The sequence below is a fragment of the Cornus florida genome, unplaced genomic scaffold, assembly GCF_030987335.1.
Source record: "Cornus florida cultivar Cherokee Brave unplaced genomic scaffold, ASM3098733v1 CherokeeBrave_3.0.0_Hap2_Chr03, whole genome shotgun sequence".
NCBI lineage: Eukaryota > Viridiplantae > Streptophyta > Magnoliopsida > Cornales > Cornaceae > Cornus > Cornus florida.
Window position 1 is genome coordinate 48,269,635 of NW_026775573.1, and position 22,122 is coordinate 48,291,756.

The 22,122-nt window shown below is 35.6% G+C and overlaps 2 protein-coding genes and 1 long non-coding RNA gene across 3 annotated transcripts; 2 read left to right on the forward strand and 1 right to left on the reverse strand.

The window, feature by feature from the left end:
- The first annotated feature begins 7,255 nt into the window (after window positions 1-7,255).
- Window positions 7,256-8,701, forward strand: LOC132301577 (putative disease resistance protein RGA4). The gene has a single exon (XM_059798818.1). The coding sequence runs from the start codon at window positions 7,256-7,258 to the stop codon at window positions 8,699-8,701; it is 1,446 nt and encodes a 481-aa protein (XP_059654801.1).
- Window positions 8,702-10,703: 2,002 nt separating this feature from the next.
- On the forward strand, window positions 10,704-12,232 carry LOC132300451 (uncharacterized). Its single transcript, XR_009480439.1, has 3 exons — window positions 10,704-11,289; window positions 11,374-11,493; window positions 11,613-12,232. It is a non-coding gene; the product is annotated as an uncharacterized LOC132300451 (long non-coding RNA).
- A 504-nt stretch (window positions 12,233-12,736) lies between these two features.
- Window positions 12,737-15,740, reverse strand: LOC132300450 (probable receptor-like protein kinase At1g11050). The gene has a single exon (XM_059797519.1). The coding sequence runs from the start codon at window positions 14,865-14,867 to the stop codon at window positions 12,969-12,971; it is 1,899 nt and encodes a 632-aa protein (XP_059653502.1). The 5' UTR covers window positions 14,868-15,740; the 3' UTR covers window positions 12,737-12,968.
- Window positions 15,741-22,122: the final 6,382 nt, after the last annotated feature.

Genomic DNA, 22,122 nt, shown 5'->3' on the forward strand with positions numbered 1-22,122 from the left:
AAAAAAAACTTCCCCTTTTAAATAAGACTTTCCTTTTGTAAAACTTCCTTTCCCTAATCCTTTTCAAATTTCTCTTTTTATGCCACGTCATGCAATGTAATGTTTTACATGATCTCAACCATCAAACTCACCAATTTGGTAATAAAAACATTAACATAACCTTTCTAATCCAACAAGTATGAACAAGATATTCTATAAAAAAAATTTAAAAAAAAATCAATTAAGATCATGACATGTTTAGAAAATTCAATACAATAAGAACATCATTATCTCAAGTAAGGTATATACAAGAAACTTTCTTAAGTATGCTTAACATAAAATTATATACACAATAACATGCCCTCAATTAAACAATGACATAATCTTCATACAACAAAATAAATCAGTCCCTTTAACACAAAGTTTATAAAATCATGCTTTCACACTTAAAGACTTTCATAATAACAATAATTTTCATATCAAAATTCATAATTCTCAAGATGAAATAAAAAGAAATAGAAATTGCTCAAATAAAAGGCAAAACTTGATGTATTAGGGAGACCCCTACCTCAATCGGAGAACAAAGACATAAGAAGCTCCAATTTAAACCAAAAATTCTAGAATTTTGAAATCCCTAGAGTGCACCAAATGATGAATTGATTGTACTCACACGTAGATCTCGCTGAGCTCTTCGATTTGCCACAAATGGCACCCAAAAATTCCAAATGATTGAAGAGTAATCAGAGATAGAAGTTGTAAAAGAAAAAGAAAAAAAATAAAAAAATAAAAAAATAAAAAATAAAAATAAAAATAAAAATTCAGTGAGAGAAAGAGAATTGGTCCTGATCTGCCGAAAATAATAGTTTTAGCCATTACCATTGTTATAATAGCATGTGGGTCCTACCATTTTAATTTATTTTCTTCTATAATAATGTTTAATAACATAAACTTATATATATTTGTATATATACAATTACTAATTCACCACCACACCAATTAACACATAAACAAATAATCTATGCACAAAATAATAATGTAAGAAATGCAATGGACTCATGACACAATTCTCGTACACAATAATTCCGGTTACGTGTCCCACTTGGAACCTCCCGGCCCAAATAACAAAAAATACCGAAATGGCGACCATTGCATTTTTCATGAGCCCTGAATTCAAGGACATCAACTCTCTGACACATCCGGCACACCACACGGTGTCCAGCACGTAAAACGAGAAAAGACTAAAATACCCTCGTAAAACAAAAAAGTTCCAAAAAAATGAAAAATGGCAAAAATCATAAACATTACAATAGAGTTGATTTAAGTGCAAAAAAAAAACCCTTATACTATTGATATAGTGTAAAAAAGTCCTTGTGTGGTATAAAACATCTCTCTACTTTTAATTTGGTGCAAATACTCCCCTGTTTACATAACAAAATTATAATATCTTCTTGCCAGTAAAATGAAATAATATTTAAAAAATAAAATAAGGTAAAATTACCATTTTAGACAAGGACACATTTCTTTCAACCCTGATTGGTTAGGTGGCCCAATAGAAATAAATAAATAAACATGTGTACAAAAATTTATGTAATATTAAAAAATTAAAAACAATATGGAGAAGACTCATTGTGAAACAGGTAAAACCCAATTGATAAAAAAAGGCAGAATAGAAAGAGAAATGGGCAAATTAGAGTTTCAAAATTTATTTTATGTCAATTTTAACCAAAAAAAAAAAAAAAAGTGATCAAATGGACTTATTTGCACCTTTTTAAAATTTTAGGAACTGAAATTCACATTTTAAAAAAGGAGACTATTTGTACATAAAACCTATTTTACATCGGGTTTTCTGCGCTTAACCCAAATCGAATTAGTATGTTGATAGAATACATGGAGACGATTCTTATTCATGCCAACAAATCTACATTTGATTCAGTCGCAATGCTAATTCCACCAAATGTTGCAAAGTCAACTTTCAAGCACCCTAACGTAGTATTCATACTCTGTCTTTTAACTTTGTTCTAGATTGTAGGAATAAAGTCAACATTATTTCCAAGGTGAGCACTCAAAACCCTGTTGTGGAAAAGAATAAAAAGGCCATAGCAGCACCAATTGATCAGATTAAAAGGAAAGATGATGATGTTGTCCAAACATTAGTCATCGCGTGCACTTGAAGAGGCTTCTAAGAATACAACTTCAGAGAACAGATGAGATGGTTTGAAAAATGTATACTCCAGTACATATGATGAAGTGCAATTTGATAACTACAGAGTTGGATGGTCTCGTGGTACGTGATAAGATGCATATCTCATGGCTGTTCCGGTGTCCCATTATTTCATATTTAGTGACCATAATTGACTTCTAATTGAGATAAACATTCATTTTTTTTTTTTAAGGGGAGAAGATTGATGAAGATGGTTTTACTATTCATGTTTAACAATTAGATTTTATATATTATTATTAATTTTTTTAGTATTTTATAATTTTTAGGGAGAGTTTAATTTTAAATTGTTTCTTTATATTTTTAATTTCTTGAGCAATTAGTTTCTTTTTTGTTATTAGGTTTTTATATCCTATTTCTAGGGTTTTTTTTTTTCTTTTTCTTTTTTTTCGGGTGGAAGTCCATGGTGGTGATGGCGACTGTAGTGGAAGGTAATGGAGGGGCCGACGGTGTGGCAGTTGAAGACGAGAATAATGGTGGTGGTGGTGGTGGCGGTGGCGGTGGCGGTGGCGGTGGTGGAAGGTAATAGAGGTGGCGGTAGTGAAAGGCGGAGATGGTTGTGGTGGAAGGTGATCGTAGTGGTATTAGTGGCGATGGTGATGGTGGTTTTTGGAGGGAAGTTGATTTTTTTTTTTTTTACAAAAATTATTTAGAAATATAATGGTCATTTCATAAGTTTAGTAATAGAATGATTTTTCATTCTTAATAATGGATTTTCAATTTAATGGAATGACCAACGCAACATTACAATTATAAAGTTTTATTTATTATAAATAAATGTAGAGAAATCAATTCAATTACCAATCATATAATCTAAGTTATCCTTTTTCTTTTCCTTTGTATTTTCCACTACAAATCGAAAATTTATATCAATGGACTAAATTCTTTGAACCCACAATTAAATCGGGTGGGGGCTTGGAGGACTCCAAAAATCGCTTAAGAGTTGAGGCTCTAACGGATACCCATAGCAGTTTGGAAGAATGGGTTGGTGCCTCTGTAATGGTTGGTTTATTTAGGGTTAAGTGCAAAAAACCTCTCTACTATCGATATAGTGCAAAAAGGTCCATGTGTGGTATAAAACCTCCTATACTATCAATTTGGTGCAAATATGGTCCCTTTGCTGTATAAAATGACTATAATATCTTTACTTTAGTTGAATAAATTAATAACTATAAATATAGGCCATGTAAAATGACCCTTTTGTCTAATTTGTGTAAAATTGTGTTTGTTTGGGACAAGAATAAAATAAACCTCAATTTGTATAAAATTGGGACAAGCTAAACCAAGGAACCTAAAACTGGATATAATAAAAACCGAAACCAAACAGTCCCTAACACACACTAGCACTATTTATCCAAAAAAAAAAATACCCAAAATCACCCATGCTGCCATGGCGGCCGCCTCCTCCCACCTCCTCCTACTTTGTCTGTCTAAGCTTAGACCTCCCTTTGAACCCATATATCTCATCATACTTGAAGTACATATTTTGGGTTCTTTTTATTTTTTGTTCACTGCAGATCAATCTTCTTTACTCTCTTTTTGCACCTACGAAGGCACTCTTAATTTCTCTCTCTCTCTCTCGTAGATTGATGTTGTTCTGGTGTATATGTGACTGGTTGGAATTACGTGGCAGTAAAAAAACACAGAAAGGCTTGCTTCGAAGTGAAACATTTCTGGGTCTATCCATTGTGTTTACCCTAATATAATTTTAATTTTATTTTATGTATCTATTGAATTGATAAAAAAATTTTAAAAAAAAAAATACATGCAAAAGGAATATATATATATATATATATATATATATATATATATATATATATATATATATCATAGAGAGAGAGAGAGAGAGAGAGAGAGAGAGAGGAGGGGGCGGGGGAACGGGGTTTAATATGCACATATGGGTAAGGGGCTAGAATGGGAATCAAAAGGGTAAAATAGAATTTTCATATTTAGTTTTTGTCAAAAGGTGGTCAGAGGGATTTATTTGTATTTTTTTTTTTTTTAATTTTATAGACTAACATACATATTTTCAAAAAGTAAAGACTAATTCTACACAAACCCTATATATCAAGGGTGTTTTTTTTACACTTAACCCGTTTATTTATGCCATTTTTATTATTATTATTTTTTTACAACAAACTCATGCACTCATTCACGTAGCTCACGCAGGACACGCCCCCACTGTATTTCTAATTTAATTATATTTTCAATACAATTATTTTAACAATTATAGTTTTGCCCCACTGAACTCTATACAAATTTACAAAAGTCCTTCAAAATTCAACAATTCAAAAAGACCTCATTTTTTTTTTTTTTTGTTTTAATTCATTGGCTCAATAAGTTTCTTAAAATAAATAAATAAACCCATGTCCACCTGTGGAGCCATGTTATTTCCTATACACAATTTTTATAATATATTTGTGAACCCACTAAACTCTATATATAAGTTCACAAAAGTCCTTTAGAAAATATTATAAAATTCAAAAAGACCCCTCCTTTTTTATGTCACTGACCTAACAAGTTTCTCAAAATACAAAAAAAGACTGAGAAACAAAATTTTAACGAATTTGGTGTTGGGATAAAGGGTGTGTTTGGATAAATAGGGGAGAAAAGAAAAGAAATGATAGTATTAGATAGGAGAGAAAAGAAAAGAAAAGAAAAGAAAAGATAGTAATAGTTTATATTCGTGATTGAATACATAGGGGAGAAAAGAAAAGAAATGATAGTTATCCATTTCCAAAATCTTGTTTCTTTTTTACAGTTGAATGCCATGGGTAAAAACAAAAGTAAAAAAAATAAAAAATAAAAAATAAAAAAAAAGTATCACAAGACTAAGATGAACCATTCAACATGGTTGAAGGTAATAACAGTTTTTAACCTTTTTTATAAACATGTGAAAATTTTCTTTTTGTTGTATCTGTTATACCTATTCGACTTAATCCCTTTCCATCCTAAAATTTTTAATAACTTTTAGCATTATCATACATCCTTGCATTCCACTAAGCATATTGAGACGTAAATATAATTACATTTTTATATGTTGATTTATAAAGGACATTTTTTATATTAATAATTTGTAACTTACCATCCCTCTCCTATCTTCTCAAATTAGAAGAGAAAATATATAAGGGATATATCTCTCCCTATCTCTCTTTTATCACCACTTAACCCATCCGAACTCACTCTCACCCTATTCTCTATTTTCTTTTCTCTCCTGTCCCTCCAAATCAACCCTACCAAACACACCCTTCTTGATTTGAAGAAATTCATTAAGACTAAACTCTTGTGTTTGAATTTTTGAAGAACTTTTGGTAGGATTAGCATTGGCTATTCTTGTGTGGGTGTTTATAGATACAGTCATTTTGAGATTATAGCGAACGATCAAGGAAACAGAATCACTCCATCATGGGTTGCATTCACAGATACAGTGCGATTCATCGGAGAGGCTGCAAAGAATCAAGCTGCCAAAAACCCCGAACGCACAATTTCCGATATTAAGCGTCTTATTGGATACGTGAAAATCTATGTGGGTTTTGCATTATAATCTTTGTGGGTTTTGTGTCTTGAAATGTAATTTGATTTTGGTCTATTGCAAGTATCTTTGTGGGTTTTGTGTATTGAAGTGTAATTTGATGTTGGTCCGTTGTAAGTGAATTTCTACGTGTTCTTACATTATAATGTGGGTTTTGAGTAGTAAAGTGTAATTTGATTTTGGTCTATTGTAAGTGAATTTGTATGTGTAAACTAAACATACATTATAATCTTTGTCGTTTTAGTGTATTGAAGTGTAATTTGATTTTGATCTATTGTAAATTTATAAGTGAAATTCTGTGTGTTTACATTATAATCTTTGTGGGTTTTGTGTATTAAAGGGTAATTTGATTTTGGTCTATTGTAAGTGAGATTAAGTGTGTGTTTACGTTATAATCTTTGTGGGAAGTTCTCTCTAGGTAATTGATTGGCACCAAGAATCGTATCCTCAGGTATGGAGATTTCCCAGTTCTTCCCTCCTTTTCTGTTTTTTTCCATCACTTCCTTTTTTTCTTGACAGATTTGTCTTTGACGTACTGTGTTCCTTTCAAATTTATTTTTTGTTGTTGTTATCTTTTCAAGTTTGATTGTTAGATCCATCAATTACACACACATATGCTTACATGTATGTGAATAAATACATGTCATATATGGCTGTTTCAAATATATGGTTGGCCAGCATAGAATTTAAATCTAGTTGATTCATCGCCAACCTAGTCCACAAATCATTCCGGAAGGCTGTCATTGTTCTGTTTTTTTCCAATCAATGAGGACCCATTTGAGGAGACTTAACCTTCAATTATGGAGACTAATGGCATTCAAACAAGGGGAAGAGTATGAGAATACAAGTCGAGTAACGGTCGGGAAGGAAATTGTACAAAAGTGTAAGGGAGTTCCTCTTTCCATAAGGTCTATAGGAAGCCTACTATACTATAAAGATACAGATGCTGAATGGTTGATTTTCAAAAATAATGATTTGTCAAAAATAGCTCAAGAAGAGGATGTTCTTTTACCAATACTAAAGTTAAGTGATAATCACCTTCCTCCGTATTTAAAGAGATGCTTTGTATTTTGTTCCTTATATTTGAAAGATCAAAAGATTGTTAAGCGAGAATTAATCCAGTCGTGGATTGCACATGGATTCATTCAGTCATTGTATGAAAATCAACTATTGGAGGATGTAAGAGATTTGTATTTTATGAGTTTATTGAGGAGGTCCCTCTTTCAAGACATTGAAAGAGATGAATGGGGTAAAATAGCAAGTTGCAAAATGCATGATCTGGTCCATGACCTTGCACAATCGGTGTCAAGGCTTGAGAACTCCACTTTGAATTCAGGTGCAAAAAATGTTAGTGAAAGAACTCGTCATATGTCATTTGGTTTCTATTCATTTCGGAAAATTCCAACCCACTTGGTGAGAGCTAAGAAGTCGCGAACATTTATTTTGAAGAATACATATTTAGAACCCAAATCTTTTGAAATGACTGTTTCAACTTTTAAATGTTTCGCGTTTTGATTGTGTCCAACATGTATTTGTTAAATACCGTGCCAAATTACATAAGCAAGCTGAAACATTTAAGGTATCTTGATCTTAGTGGTAGTGATATCAAGGCTCTCCCAAATTCCATAAGCAAGTTACAAAATTTGCGGACTCTAAAACTGAATAGATGTTTCCATCTTGAAGAATTGCCAAGAGATATTAGAAAATTGGTCAGCCTTAGGCATCTTGAGTTTGACCAGTGTCTTAAGTTGAACAGCATGCTGCCATGGGGATTGGGCCAGTTGACGTCTCTTTTGACATTAACAAGGTTTGGAGTGGACTCAAATAGCCGGTTGAGTGAATTGCAAAGCCTAAACAATCTATGTGGACGCTTAACTATTGAAATTCTTGGACGTAGGGACTCAAGTAGCCCCCAGTGTTTGAAAAATGCAACAGCAGAGGGAGCTGAGGCAACGAACTACTTGGAGGCTAAAAAACACCTGAAGTCGTTGATATTATGTTTTGATAGGGTTGATCACGATGATGACGAGTTATTGTTGGAATCCCTACGTCCACACCTGAATCTGAAGGAGCTGAAAATAGAGTATTATGGGGGAATGAGTTTCCCAAGTTGGATGATGATGGTTGACAAAGTTGGCTTATCACTCCCGAATCTCATCAGAATTACTATAGACAGCTGTGACAAATGCAAACATCTTCCACTATTTGGGCAACTTCCTTCTCTCCAGTTTCTGTGTCTTTCTTTTATGTATTCCTTGGAGTACATAGACAACAGTAGTACTGGCAGTGATGGTGAGGTGTCTCTCTCGTCTTTACCCTCTTCTTCATCTTCAATAAGGAGATCAGAGCAAACACCAACACCAACATTCTTCCCATCCCTGAAAGAACTCCAACTCCATCCAATGCCTAATTTGAAGGGATGGTGGAGAGAAGCAGTAGAAGAAGAAGCAACAACAAGTAGTGCAACTCTACTAGACCAACAGAAACATCAACAACAGCATTATTGGCTCCCATCATTTCCTTCTCTTTCCAAATTAAACATCGAATATTGCCCTAATCTGACATCAATGCCTATTCTGCAACCATGTCTTGAACAACTACATCTCGAAAATGTCAGTAACAAGCTAGTTGAACAACAGTTAATGATGACGGTGCCCCCAATTGCATCCAAGTCATCATCCTCTTCATCTTCTTCGCTTCTTCATCTTTCCAAATTAAAGACTCTAAGGGTTGTCAACATTCAGGACCTAGTTACTCTGCCAGAGTGTATAGGCAACCTCACATCACTTGACCGACTTTTCGTTGGCAATTGCCCCAATTTGACATCATTGCCCGAAGGAATGCAACGGCTTGCTGCATTACAACAACTCACAATTACATCATGCACCGACGTTTTATATGATAGATGCCATAAAGAAACCGGGGACGATTGGCCAAAGATTGCTCACATCCGAAATGTTTATATTGCATAATTTCTTCCGTGGCATACCAGGTAAATCCTTTTTTATCTGAATTTTTTTAAGACCATAAAACTCCATCTTATTGCTCTATGTTCCTCCTCATTGTCAATCTCTTCGTTTAAGTTCAATAGATATTTTGTGGGACAGGTACAAACTCGGAAATGTTTCCATGTGTGGATCAAACTTATATAAAAATATAAAAATGGTCGTTTTAGCCTTCTTAGGCTAAGAAATTATTCCAAATAACCATATTGCTTTATTTGCATATAACCCCCTCTCTAACCCTTATTTTTGTGCTCTCTAGTATTTCTTCTTCTTCCTTTTTTATTTTTTATTTTTTATTTTACACTTAAAGAGGTATTTTTGAAGAGAAATATATTAATACTCATATAGATGTATATATGTTTTTCGCTCGTGCAACTTCCATGAATGTAGCTATTGAAAGGAGATAATACTATTGATATTGTCCTTTTACCATTATCTTATTTCTCATTTTGACCCTATCACGAAATGTCAAATGTTCTGTTTGTGCTGGTGTTATGGGGTAGCTTGATGAGCACATAATTGGACTTTGTATAATCTCAAACGTGAGACATGCCATTAGCTTATTATTATTATTATTATTATTATTATGTAAGTTCTATTGACATGCTTGCAATTTTTTTACATTCTTTTCTACAATGATAACTATTTTTTGCAAATTTTGGCTCTAACGTAATAAAGTTCCACCTAATGAATGATTCTCTTAATTGTTGGGAAACAAATTACAGAAAATTGTGAATGCCAAAGAAAAATATAAGGATAGCTACTGCAGAGAGGAAAACAACTATTGTACTTGTTTTTGAAAGAAACTGAGGCCCAATTTCCAACTATTGTAAATTTTTCTCACTATTGTTTATTGATTAACGAAATTCTAAGATGCAAACTAAATGAAGTGAAACATTTTTACAGTTTTATTATGCAGTTTCTATGCCAGAGTGGATAGGCAATCTCACATAACTTGAATAACTTCCTGTCAGAAATTGACATCACTGCCCATTAGGATTCGTCGGCTCACTGCATTACAACTCCTCAGAATTACATCATGTGCCGACGTGTAATATGATAGATGCCTGAAAGAAACAGGGGAAGATTGGCCAAAGATCGCTCGCATCCCATATGTTTATATTGAACGACCTCTGTGGCATACAACTATACAAGGTAAATCTTTTTTTATCTGAATTTGTTCAAGACCATAAAACTCCATCTTATTCTTCTCTTTTGCTGTTCATTGTCACTCTCTTTATGTAAGTTCACTTGATCTTTTCATGGGACAGGTACACAAGATTCATTGCTAGAAATATACAAGATTCGACATTTCATTACAAATTCCAACTAAAAACTAGAAATTATCCTCGTATTTCTTTCTTCTTCTATTTTTTTATTTTACACTCTTTAACACATATTTTTGGATTAAAATATATTTATCTTAATTTTATATATATATATATATATAGACATACATATATTTGTGTGTCTTTTGCTTGTGCTACTTTCATGAATGTAGATGAAGAAGGGAGATGATACCATTGAAATTTCCTTTTACCAATATCTTATTTTTGCTTTTGTACCTTCTAAGGAAATGTCAAATGTTCAGTTTGTGCACGTGTTCTGGGGCAGCGTTATGAGCACATAATTGCATTAGTTTTAGAGTCTTCTTCTTCCTATTCATATTTGTTTAATCTCAAAGGTGAGACATCTTATTAGCTTAACCTTTTTTTAACTTTTTTGAACCAGCTTGTGAACTTTTTACATTTTTCCAGCCATGGTAACTTAATAATTTAAGAAAAACTTTCATATAATCTAACATAATGGAAAATGAAGTGTCATTCTCTTAATTGTTGGGGGAAATTTTTTTTTGTGCAAATTGTTAGAGAGAGAGAAAAATATCTGGATAACTGATTCAAGACGGACTAAATCACTTTCCTTCAAACAATATTTAAGAAATGATGAAACTAGGTCCATATACTGTGTCTACTAGAATGATCCACTAACAACTCTTTTGCTGGACTGACTATTTGCAGGTCTTCGTTAATTTATGCCAGAACTCACCGTGTACGAATAACAGATAAAAGGTGCATCAATAGACAAACTTGCAATCTTCTGATTTTAGGGAGTGAGTGGTTGCCACTTATATTTACCACTTGGTTTCTTCCACTCCCAAGTTACTAGAGTTAGCTTCCGACATACATATCTTTGGCCATTTCTGAATATCCCAAAAACAATCCATGATCTTTTAGCCACATTGAACAATTTAAAACTAGTTGATCATCATAACCTAAACCACAATTCACATGGATCTTTAATGTGAGACTTTGTTTTTTTCCATCGCTTGATAGAAATTTGTAGCTTGTTTTGTTCAGCATATTAGTATGAAGTTTCTGCAAATTTACAGCAAGAAACAGGGTGGAAGCAGGCTAGCAGCCAAAAGGGAGATCACAAAAAACTATGGAACATGAGCAGCCATAAAGAAATTGGTCAAGCTGTAGACAAAATTTTGTGTACTCGAGATGAGTCAGCAAGAATCAGAGATTAAGGTTACAACACCTGATTCACATCAGGTCACTATACATTTTATTTTCCACTTTTCTGCCTGCTTTAGATTAAGACTTTATTTATTTATTTTTTTTCTTTCCATGTTGCAGGAAGGAGCAGGGATATTCAATTCCGATAGGGAATATAAGTTGTGAACATATGTTTAGTGGTGGAAGAGACGAGCAATAACCAGGGAAATAGCAAACGAGTCCAAGATGATCAGATTACCTGTAAGACACTTTACCAGTGAACAAATTGTTTCAAATTCTAACGCCACGCAAGTTTTGATTTTTGAAGGAGTTACTTGTGACTTGTGAGAGTCCCTTATTATGTATTGCCTTGCTATCAGGAAGTACAGAGAGCTGCTCAGAAAGCTTACGATGTGGAAAGGGATGATGAGATTGTACTTTAGCAGCGGCCAACCAAGCAGCCAATGCAGCTAGAGTTACTGCTGTGAAGGGTTGATCCACAGTCACTTGAATGACTTTACATAAATAAATTGGTCGTCCAGACTTGCAACTTCGTCGGAATCTTTAAGCAGAGCCACTGTCTATATATCAGCTATGGCTTTTATGAGTAATGTGGCCCTCAAATGTGCTTTAAACGTTCACGTTTTTCTTCTGCAAACTCACCTAAGCAAGAAATGGAATTGCTTAACACACATCTGCTTTTTTTTTTTTCTTTCTGAAAATAAACATATATGCCTTGCTGCGTAAATCGTTTAGATTTCTTTGTTTTTGTTAATTGATTGTGGATCATGTTCTTCTATGCAAATGCCCTCAAAATTGGTCCATCTGGTGCTATAGCCTTCTTTGCCTTGATTTTTCTGATTTTTCGTGGAAGAGTAGATGGATGATGTTGATGCAAAAATGGAACCAGAGTGATAATCCAGCTGATTGCATTAGTTTAGAGGAATGCGTGGAATTTTTAAGACAAAGTCTAGTCCTCATGTTATTGTATCTAAAGTTTGCTGGGATTTTTATGATTTCTGAAATATCTAATGTCACTGTAGGAGTTGGGAAATCCCAATCCCAGAGAAAGTCTCTGTCATTCAATGAAGTCCTCCTTCATATGGTTGTTTAAAGTTGAAGTTCTGATGCAGCTTATAACACGGATACAACTGATTGTGGTAGAGGAATCGAATGTTGCAAATTGCCTCTGTTTTTCAGCAGATTAGCTCATTGGTTTCAGCAACCGAAGCTCAGAGAGCTCTGGTTTTCCAAGAGGCTGAAGCTGATTTGTCAGTGGAACTTCATCAATGTCATGGTTGAAGGCGACTGTAAGCCGGTTATACATGGTAATATCCCGTAATATTATACGTCTAATGGCTTACCCAATATATATGTACCACATATTAGTATATGTCTAATGCTTGGTGTATGTTTTGTATCTTGCTGAAGTAGAAAGGCTTTCATTCATTACATAGTTTATAAACAACAGAACAGGCATCTAAAAGTAACTATTACAAAAAAATAAAAATAACACTATTATTATTATTATTATTTAGGAGGAAAAACAAAGAAAAGAGATAATATAATATAAATAACGAGCTATAAACAAGGGTAGTGCAAGCTACCTTGTTGGAAACTATCTACTGGAGTCGCACGTCCCACAAATAACCGATTGGGCATTGTAGCATTACTTCAGCCCTTGGCGGTCAGTACATGCTACATTGTTTAGCAGCATATTTCATCAGTATGAAAGCTCAATTCAGGCAATATGTTCCACCACCATAAACGGACGGATCTGAGATTACAGGAACCTCTATATCTCCTTCCAACATCTTCAATGCGTCCAAAATGGTAGGCCTCGAGGCCATCATCGCGTGAGCACACAAAATCCCAACAAGTACAAATGTTACCATTATCCCCTTGGAAATTGGATTGGCAAATTCATTATCTCCCAACATTGAAGCATCCAAAACCTCCTCTACATTGCCTGCTTTCACCAATGACCAAGCCCAATCCGTTATAAAAAATGTGCACCGCGATCCTGAGGATGACAAATGAAGTGCTTTCCGCCCACACATGATTTCCAACATAACTACTCCGAAGCTATAAACATCACTCTTTTCTGTCAATTGCCCATAAAATGCATATTCTGGGGCTAAGTAACCATGTGTACCGGCCACTCTGGCGGTCATGAGATGAGGCTGCACTACTTGTCTGTTCCGTTTCACTAACCCAAAATCTGCCACTTTTGCTCTCATATCTGCATCTAGTAGTATATTTGTGGACTTAATATCTCTATGATATATTGCAGGCTCCACGCCATAGTGAAGGTAAGCCAGACCCTTCGCCACGTCCAAGATTATGCTCCTCCTTTGAGGCCAAGTCAATGGTTTCATCTCAATCCGATTCCCATTTTCTGGCAAGAAAAATAAATGGTCTTTGAGATTCCCATTTGGCATGTAATCATAAACGAGATATCTACAACACACTCCATTTCCATTATTCTCATCTTCATCCGTCACACAACACCCTCTAAGCCGCACTAGATTCCGGTGCTTTAATGTGCTAATAATCTCAACTTCATTGCAAAATTCAGCAACGCCTTGATTTTCTGATTCTGTGATCTTTTTAACGGCTACTATTGTTCCATCTTGCAGTATCCCTTTGTACACGATCCCAAACTGGCCTCGCCCAATTTTATTCTTGGGCGAAAAATTATCAGTTGCCTTCTCAAGCTCTTGAACCTTGAACCTTTTCACTTCAAACTTGGGTCGCCAACGATGGCGTGTTCTTTGGTCATCTGAATCAAACCCAATATTACCCGAAGAACCGTTGGATGATTTATTCTTCTTCAACCTCCATCTCTTCCGCCAGCACCACAAACCCAACATACAAGTGATCATGACACAAATGGTGACAGCAGCTCCAGCTGACCAATAAACCAGTCTGGATTTGCCCTTACTCTCCGATCCTGAACTTGCAAATTTCCAACGCGCTGCAACCCCAATGATGCACCAGAGTACACCCATACTCTTGGGGCCCAGCTGGTTTACAAAGGCGGCTGCATAAAGAACCACATAATAAAAGCAATCTGTGGAGTGAGACTTATTCCCATCAATGGAAATCAATTTGGATTGAACCTGGAAGCCAGCAGCGACGCATGCATCACAGTAATTTAAGTCATTGAGATCTTGTCGACAGTTTAAGTCGAGGCCGGTGGACGGCCCAAGGAGGTCGAGCCAGTCTTGCCGGGATTGGATACGGGCACATTTGTCGGTGGTGCTAACGAACTGCTGGGGTTCAAAACACTCAGAAGTGAGATCGGAAGGCAGAGAGAGAGAGTTGAGCTTGGTTTGGAATTGAGAGAGGCAAGAAATGGAGGTGGGTAAGTCAGGAAGTAGGAAGAGAGAAGTGTCTTTTAGGTTTTGGGACAGGGCTACACCATATATGCTGAGGAGGGTTTGGCAACAATTTGTGGCTGTTATGTTGTTTGTATGGTAGTTTTGGCAACTAGAGAAGTCCCATTGGTAGATTTGGAAATAATCAAGGCTCATGGGGCATGAGGTTGTGTTGGTTGGGGTAGATAAGGCTGAGCTTAGAGAGAAAATAGAGAGAGAGACCAATATTGACATTAACACAAGATGAAACTTCATCTTTGAGAGAGAGAGAGAGAGGCTATGCCACTACAGTTAGAGAAGTTAATGAGGCCATCTTAGTAAGAGCTTCCTGGAGCTTTCCCCTGTGATTTCGAGGGTTGGAAACGTCAACTAGGTAGAAAATTCATAGATGCTTCTTTGAGCTTTCCCTTATTGTAATGAATAGGGACAAACTTGGGTCCCAGTTCATCCATCCAAAGGATGCAATAAGGGAAAGCTCATGGGTAGTTTTGGCAATTAGAGAAGTTCCAATGGTAGATTTGGATATATTTCTAGGCTCATGGGGCATGAGGATGTGTTGGTTGGGGAAGAAAAGGCTGAGCTTTGAGAAAAAAACATAAAAAGAGAGACCAATATTGACATTAAAGCAAGATGAAACTTCATCTTGGAGAGAGAGAGTCTATGCAGCTACTTTTGTTTTTTGTTTTGTTTTTTTTTCCTGACAAACAAAAACAACACTACACAATAACATGATTACAAAAAACATCCATTGCGAACACACGGATGTGATTAGACAAACAATAGACAACAAAAAAAGCCATCATATGAGAGGAACACAACGATTTAACAAACAGTCTATAAAGCTACTGTCGTTTTGGGGGCTTGAAAATACCTGTGAAAAATGTTATGGGGTCATCTTGGTAATTTCGATAATTTGAAGCGTCAACTAGATTAAAAAACCATAGATGCTGCCAATATTTTATAGCGCACGCAAGTTCCTAGAATCAGCATCCATCCACTTTTCAAACTTCTACGTCTTTGACTTTTAAATATTACTGTCCTTGTCAAGTTTGACCAGAATGCACCAAATTCAAAAAAAAAAAATCGAAGAAGATTGGAACAATTTTTTTTAGAATTATTGTCCCTTTGACAGAGAAGAATTTGTTACTAATATTGTTATATAACAAATTAGGATAAATTGTAGAAAAATATTCCTATACTATCATGAATTGAAAAGTACTCCTAGTGATGCATCTAATTTCCTAAATTATAAAATAATAACAATAATAAATAAATTACAAATAAGTTACATTTAATTTTATTCAAATCAAGACTCAAGGAGACAAATTTTATTAAATGGCCGGGACTACATGATTGAGAATCATTTAATAATTTCTCTTAACGTAGGACTTTTAGGTGTGTCCACGTGCACACAGACAGGGCAAGAAGCTTGAGGTCATGGTCCTTTCATTTTGTGGTGAAGTGGTATGTTGTTGTGTGGTGAAGGGTAATTTAAGAGAGAGAGAGTGTGTGTGTGTGGAGAGGGAAAATTATTAAATAAAAATAACATAATTAATTAAAAATGAAATAGAAGAATTCAGATTCCAAATGAACAAATTTGTGTGTGGTGGTGAGATTTATAAAGTTCTCCTGTTGTGTTGGGCAAAGTCGTGATTGCGCAAACTCGTCCTTTGAATTTTGTAAGTCCTATAACAGGATACAAAGATTTAAAGAGCAAGCTCAACCTTGAATCTTGTGAGTGCGATGACAGGATACACAAATTTAAGGATTGAGATTGAATAGTTGCTACTGCAATTCGTATTTTTGTACAAAATATAAATAGAGTGAAATTTTAAAGAAGAATAATAGGAAGAAAAAAAAAAAATCCTAAAAGACACTTTTCAATTTATTACCTTTAATTAGGGAAAAAAAAATTATTATACCTTTTATTCTTCCGTTGAAGCATTGGCTACCAATCAATCACTACACCCAAGCAAGCAGGAGTGTTAACTTTATTCCATTTTCCAAGTAAAAAAAGTTGTAGTTAGCTAGTGTTATATAGTTTCTGATCATATAATAAATTTTCGTGTTTTGGGGTCTGCTCATATGCCTATTAAGACATGCTTTTTGCTCATACTCGGACTCGAATCCCTCCCCACTCCCTCCTCTTTGAAGATAGAAAAGTTATTCCATTGAAGGATCATAAAATTTAAATAACCATTTTAACCCTTCATACACTAGAGGCTTGTTTGGTAAAGTTGTGATTTTCATTTGGATGTAATTTCATTTTTATGAATGACAAGTTTTGAAAAGTAGTGCTCTCATATTTGTCAAAATCAAATCAGCTTGGTAAGGTACATTTGTTTTTGAATTTTTGAAAAAACAAAAGAGAAAATATGTTTGATAATTTTTTTTTTTTATAAAAAAAATAACTCTTTTATTTAATATTTGGGTATAATTGAAAAATAATAAAATAATATTTTTAATTTAACTAATCCAGTATAATTAAAAAAATAATATTTTTAATTTAATTATTCAAGTATAATAATATATATATATATATATATATATATATTAATTTTATTTATTATTTGAGTATAATTGAAAAATAAGAAAATAAAATTTTATTTACTATTCGAGTATGACTGAAAATTAATAAAATAATATTTTTAATTTTACTATTCGAGTATAATAAAATATTTTAATTTTTAGTTTTTACTTACTATTCAAGTATAATTGAAAAATAATAAAATAATATTTTATTTACTATTCGAGTATAATTGAAAATTAATCAAATAATATTTTTAATTTTACTATTTGAGTATAATAAAATATTTTGATTTTTAGTTTTTACTTACTATTTGAGTATAATTGAAAAATAATAAAATAATATTTTATTTACTATTGGAATATAATTAAAAATTAATAAAATAAATATTTATAGTTTTACTATTACAATTTAATAAAATATATATTTTTAATTTTAGGGTAAAGTATATAGACACCCTCTGAGATTTGGGATAAGAACAGACAGCTAAAGCTTAACTTATTTTAGGACAAAGACATCTTTGATACAGTAACCAAAGACATCCCAATGGTAATGAATCGACATTTCTACCATTTAACTTTTATATTGACCCATATGAATATTGAAATTACCTTTCTAACCCCCCTCTCTCTCTCTATATATATATATATATATGTATGTATTTGTCTCTCAATAATTTGTATATACACATATATATCATCAACGAAGAAAACAGCGCGTCCTTTACCTCGGTGCCGACGATGGCCTGCTCCTCGCCGGCTCATGATTCTTGTACAGAGCTTCGACGAGTCCATGGCAGAGAGCTCCGCCGATGGTCGTGGCCCACTCCTCGCCGACGCATGATGTTCTACAGAGCTCCGGCTATTCCATTGCAGAGAGCTTTGTCGACTCTAGATCTTTCGAATCCAACGAGGCCGACTCTAGATCCGCGAGCACAAAGGTGACCGAACCTTCAACAACCATTCATGGTTCTTCCTCCGTGACCGTAGCCAAACTTGAATAGAACCGCGAGCTCTGAGCAACATCAAGCTCTACAATGAAGACCCAGCTCAGGCAAAGCACCGAACGAATAGCGACCTAAAATAGAGAACTTCAACGCCCCAGTTCCGATGGTGACGAGACCCACTTTATGATTTCAACCAATCTTCTGTCTAGAGAGAGAGAGAGAGAGAGGGGGGGGGGACAAACCCATATATTCAATGGTGAATCAAGTGTGCTATGTTGGGGTTTAAAAAGTCAAAAATGGCGACTCTACAGTATAAATCACCAAAAAAAAAAATAACAGAGGAAACGTTTCACAGTCAAATGCGAAGTCGCGGAGTCTCTAATTTCGTCATTCTTCACTGGAGACAACAATTTGAGAAACAAATTAGCGAAACAGAGCTCACAGGACGCGTTTTAGGTTAATTCTTCGAAGTTGTTTCCGAAAGATGTAGTACAGAAGTAGCCAAAGGTGATCAAGCCTTTGTACATTTAAGTTTCAAAGCGGTACAACGAGAAGACGAAGTTTTCAGATGAGTCGTTGATGGTGACTCTGATGTCGTCTCCCGCAACGGCGCTGGTTTGTTCGCCGAGAAAGCAAGCAGAGGAGAAATAGGGGAGTCGACGGTGGTACTCCGCCTATTTTTTCTCGTTTATTCCCTCCGATTGCTCCATCGATGAAGACACCAACAACAACAACCCAATCGGTGTCGATTTTATGCAATCACTCGAATACTAACGCCTTATACTCTCGCTTTCTCGTCGGGCACCAAAACCTCGTCAGTCGCCATGATCTAAATATCTAATTAGAAACTAAATTAAGCTTTCTTCGATGAAAATTCAAATTGCAATAAAGAAACAAGATGACCACAAATCACTGTTGTTAATATCGCTGCAAATTTTTTGGTACCAGGTAACTATGTCTGGAGAAGATGACCATATTTTATCACATGTTTGCCACGTCAAGGATGAGGGTATTTTTGACATAAAGATCATAAGAAAGAGGTTAGAAAAGTAATTTCAATATTCACATATGTCAATATAAAAGTTAAAAGGCAAAAATGTCATTTCATTACCATTAGGGTATCTTTGGTTACTGTATCAAACTTGAGGGGTGTCTTTGTCCCAAAATAGGTTAAGTTTCATCTGTCTGTCCTTACCCCAAACCTCAAGGGGTGTCTATGTACTTTACCCTTAATTTTATTTATCATTTGAGTATAGTTGAAAATTAACTAAATAATAAAAAATAGTATTTGAAAATCAAAGTTTCGTTTTAAAGTTGCAGAAATTATGAAGGAATTACGTTTAGACAATAGAATTATCAAACCAATTTTGTTTTCCTAATTTAAAAAATTTAAAAATTAAAAACTATAACAAAAAAACCTAAACTGAAAGCCTTATAAAAAAGGCCCTTTAGTTTCAAGTGTCAACCCATTTAAATCGGGTTAAAAATATACCTCATGAAACACCCAAATATCACTTTTGTTCCCCAAATCAACTGCTCCAAGTCTAGCAACTTTTGTTCCCAGAAACCTTAAATCCAGCTCTGTCTCTCCCTTCCTCTGTCTCTCTTAATGTCAACTGAAATTAGAACACAAAGACAACAAAACTGTATCAGTCTTCCATAGAAAGATATATATATATATATTATTTTTCACATATACATCTATATTAATATAGTTGTTGAGTACTTACATTCATTCGAAGAGCTTCAGAGTGTAGGAGAGAAGGAGAGCGAAATCTGGTGGGTCTCGATTGTGGCGGTGATTTTTGGTGTTTGATTTGGATTATGGTCAGTGAGAAATCTTGTGGGTTTTAGATAGGGGGCAGTGAAAAATGAATATTGATGCCAAACATGCTCCACATGTTTGACGATTTGCTCGAGAGAACCGCAACTTTTATAATCGAAACGATTTTTATAACTGAAATGAGACAATGACGACAAAGAGGCCATGGAAGGAAAGGGTTTAGAGATCAATAGCTTGTTTCGAACCAATCGGCGCACCATGGACGATAGCGTGCGTATTGCTCCTTCGTTACCTCTCCCTGTTAATGGGCAAAACAGTAATTTCAATTTTCTGTTAGTGCTTTTTTTTTTTTTTTGTTAATTTGGAGTCGACCAGCACTCATAATTCACTGCTTATCCGAATGAATTTGGAAGATGTTGGAAGGAGATATTGAGGTTCATGTAATTTCAAATACACCAGTTTATGGTAATGGAATATATTGCCGGTTTAAATAAGATCACATGCTCAGCTAAACTCATAGCTTGTGCTGGGTCAAGAAATACAGTTATTGCTGTTTCTTTGCAGCTAGCTAGCTAGCTAGCTTATTGTCATGGGCTTAGAGTTTTAGCACCATTCTAGCTACTTCTGTGCGGTACCAAGACGTTGTTTCTACTCTTGCAAATACTTGGTCAGCCTAACTTCAGTGCATACCTTAGCCAACGCACTCCCTCGTGCGCTTACTAATGTTGTAGTGGCCCTCGCCCTCTCCTCACTTGGCTTGCACACTCACACACACTAAGACACTTACGTTGGCAAGAAAAGAACATTTTTATTACTTCAAATAATGCTTTGTACAAGGCTAGCTCTCAAACTCTCTACAAGGCTCTCAAACTCACTTCTAGGACTTGATGGCTACAAAATGAAGTCCTACTCCTATTTATAGGCATCCCCATCCCTAATGGACGGCTATGATGCATTCTAACCGATAGTGGAGATCGATTCTCTGGAATCTTCTTCCACCTTTTTCACACTTCCATATATATTTACAATATTCTAGAACTCTCCATATTACTCCACACAATTTTGGAGAACTCTAGAATATATTACACATTTCTACACATATTTAAATCTTCTACACAAGTCTAGACTACTCTGGAAGACTCTAGAAACTCCATTCGCCATGCAGCGTCCAACTCAGCGTTTGCGTGTTGCCTGCGTTGCGTAACCTCGATAGGAGGGGCGTGACATTTTCCCCACCCATTTCCGTGACGCCCTCGTCATGGTTTCTTCAGCTGACCCAGCCTCTCGTAGGTCATCAGCACTTACGCATATGTCCTTGGCCCAAACGTACGCACGCTCTTCAGGAGATATGAGGTCCTCACGAGCTCCATCGTGTTGACTGCCACCTTTGGACTCTCCTTCCTGCCTACGAGCGGTACCATGCATGCGACATTGCCTTCCTCACCTTTAAGTATCATCAACGCACCAAGGTATGGTAGTGGTGTGGCGTTGTTCCTGTCCATGAGCTTCAACCCCAGCACCATGTTGTGGTCATCTATCTCCGCAACCTGGAAGTCGGCCTTACCTTTCCATCCTTGCATGTATAGCTTCACCTCCTTGCACACTTTATTCACGCGTGCCTCCTCGGAGTTAATAGCCTTGATCCAACCTTCCTTCTTACGCATCTCCAAGCCAAGTCGCTGCACCTCCTTCGGGGTAATGAAGTTGTGTGTGGCGCCCGTACCCACCAACGCTTGCACGGCTTTGCCACCAACCTGCGCATCTACATAGTGCACCCCGACTATCTTCTTCACCTTGCCCTTCTTCTTGGTGTCATGCGTCATGCTACTCAGCATCTGCATAGTCCCCATGCACCTGTCTTCATCACTAACCGCATCGTCTATCTTACCCTTGCCCTTATCTTTTACAAGGGCGCTTATGGTCTTTTTGTTTGGGCAGTGTCGCAATATGTGCGGCCCCTCTCACAAGTAACACTTCAGCTCCCACTTGCCTTTGTTACGGCGTTTCCCTTTGCCACTGGCCTTGAACCTCTCTCCATGGTCCTTGCCCTTGTCATAGCATGGGCGTCTCTCCTCATCGCTGTGCTCATCATCACTGAACTTGGGCGAACCCCTTTTCTTGAAGCACTGGTCTACCCCACCTTTGCCATGGTCCCTCCTGGGAGACGTGGCCCTCTTGTTATCGCGCCTAAAGTCTTTAAGGCGCTCCGCTATAGCCATTACGGATGCCAAGTCTCTAGGCTCTCTCCTCCTAA

Bases quoted from the DNA above. Each gene is read 5' to 3' on its own strand.
- LOC132301577 (XM_059798818.1), top strand. From the start codon at position 7,256: ATGTATTTGTTAAATACCGTGCCAAATTACATAAGCAAGCTGAAACAT.
- LOC132300450 (XM_059797519.1), bottom strand. From the start codon at position 14,867: ATGAAGTTTCATCTTGTGTTAATGTCAATATTGGTCTCTCTCTCTATT.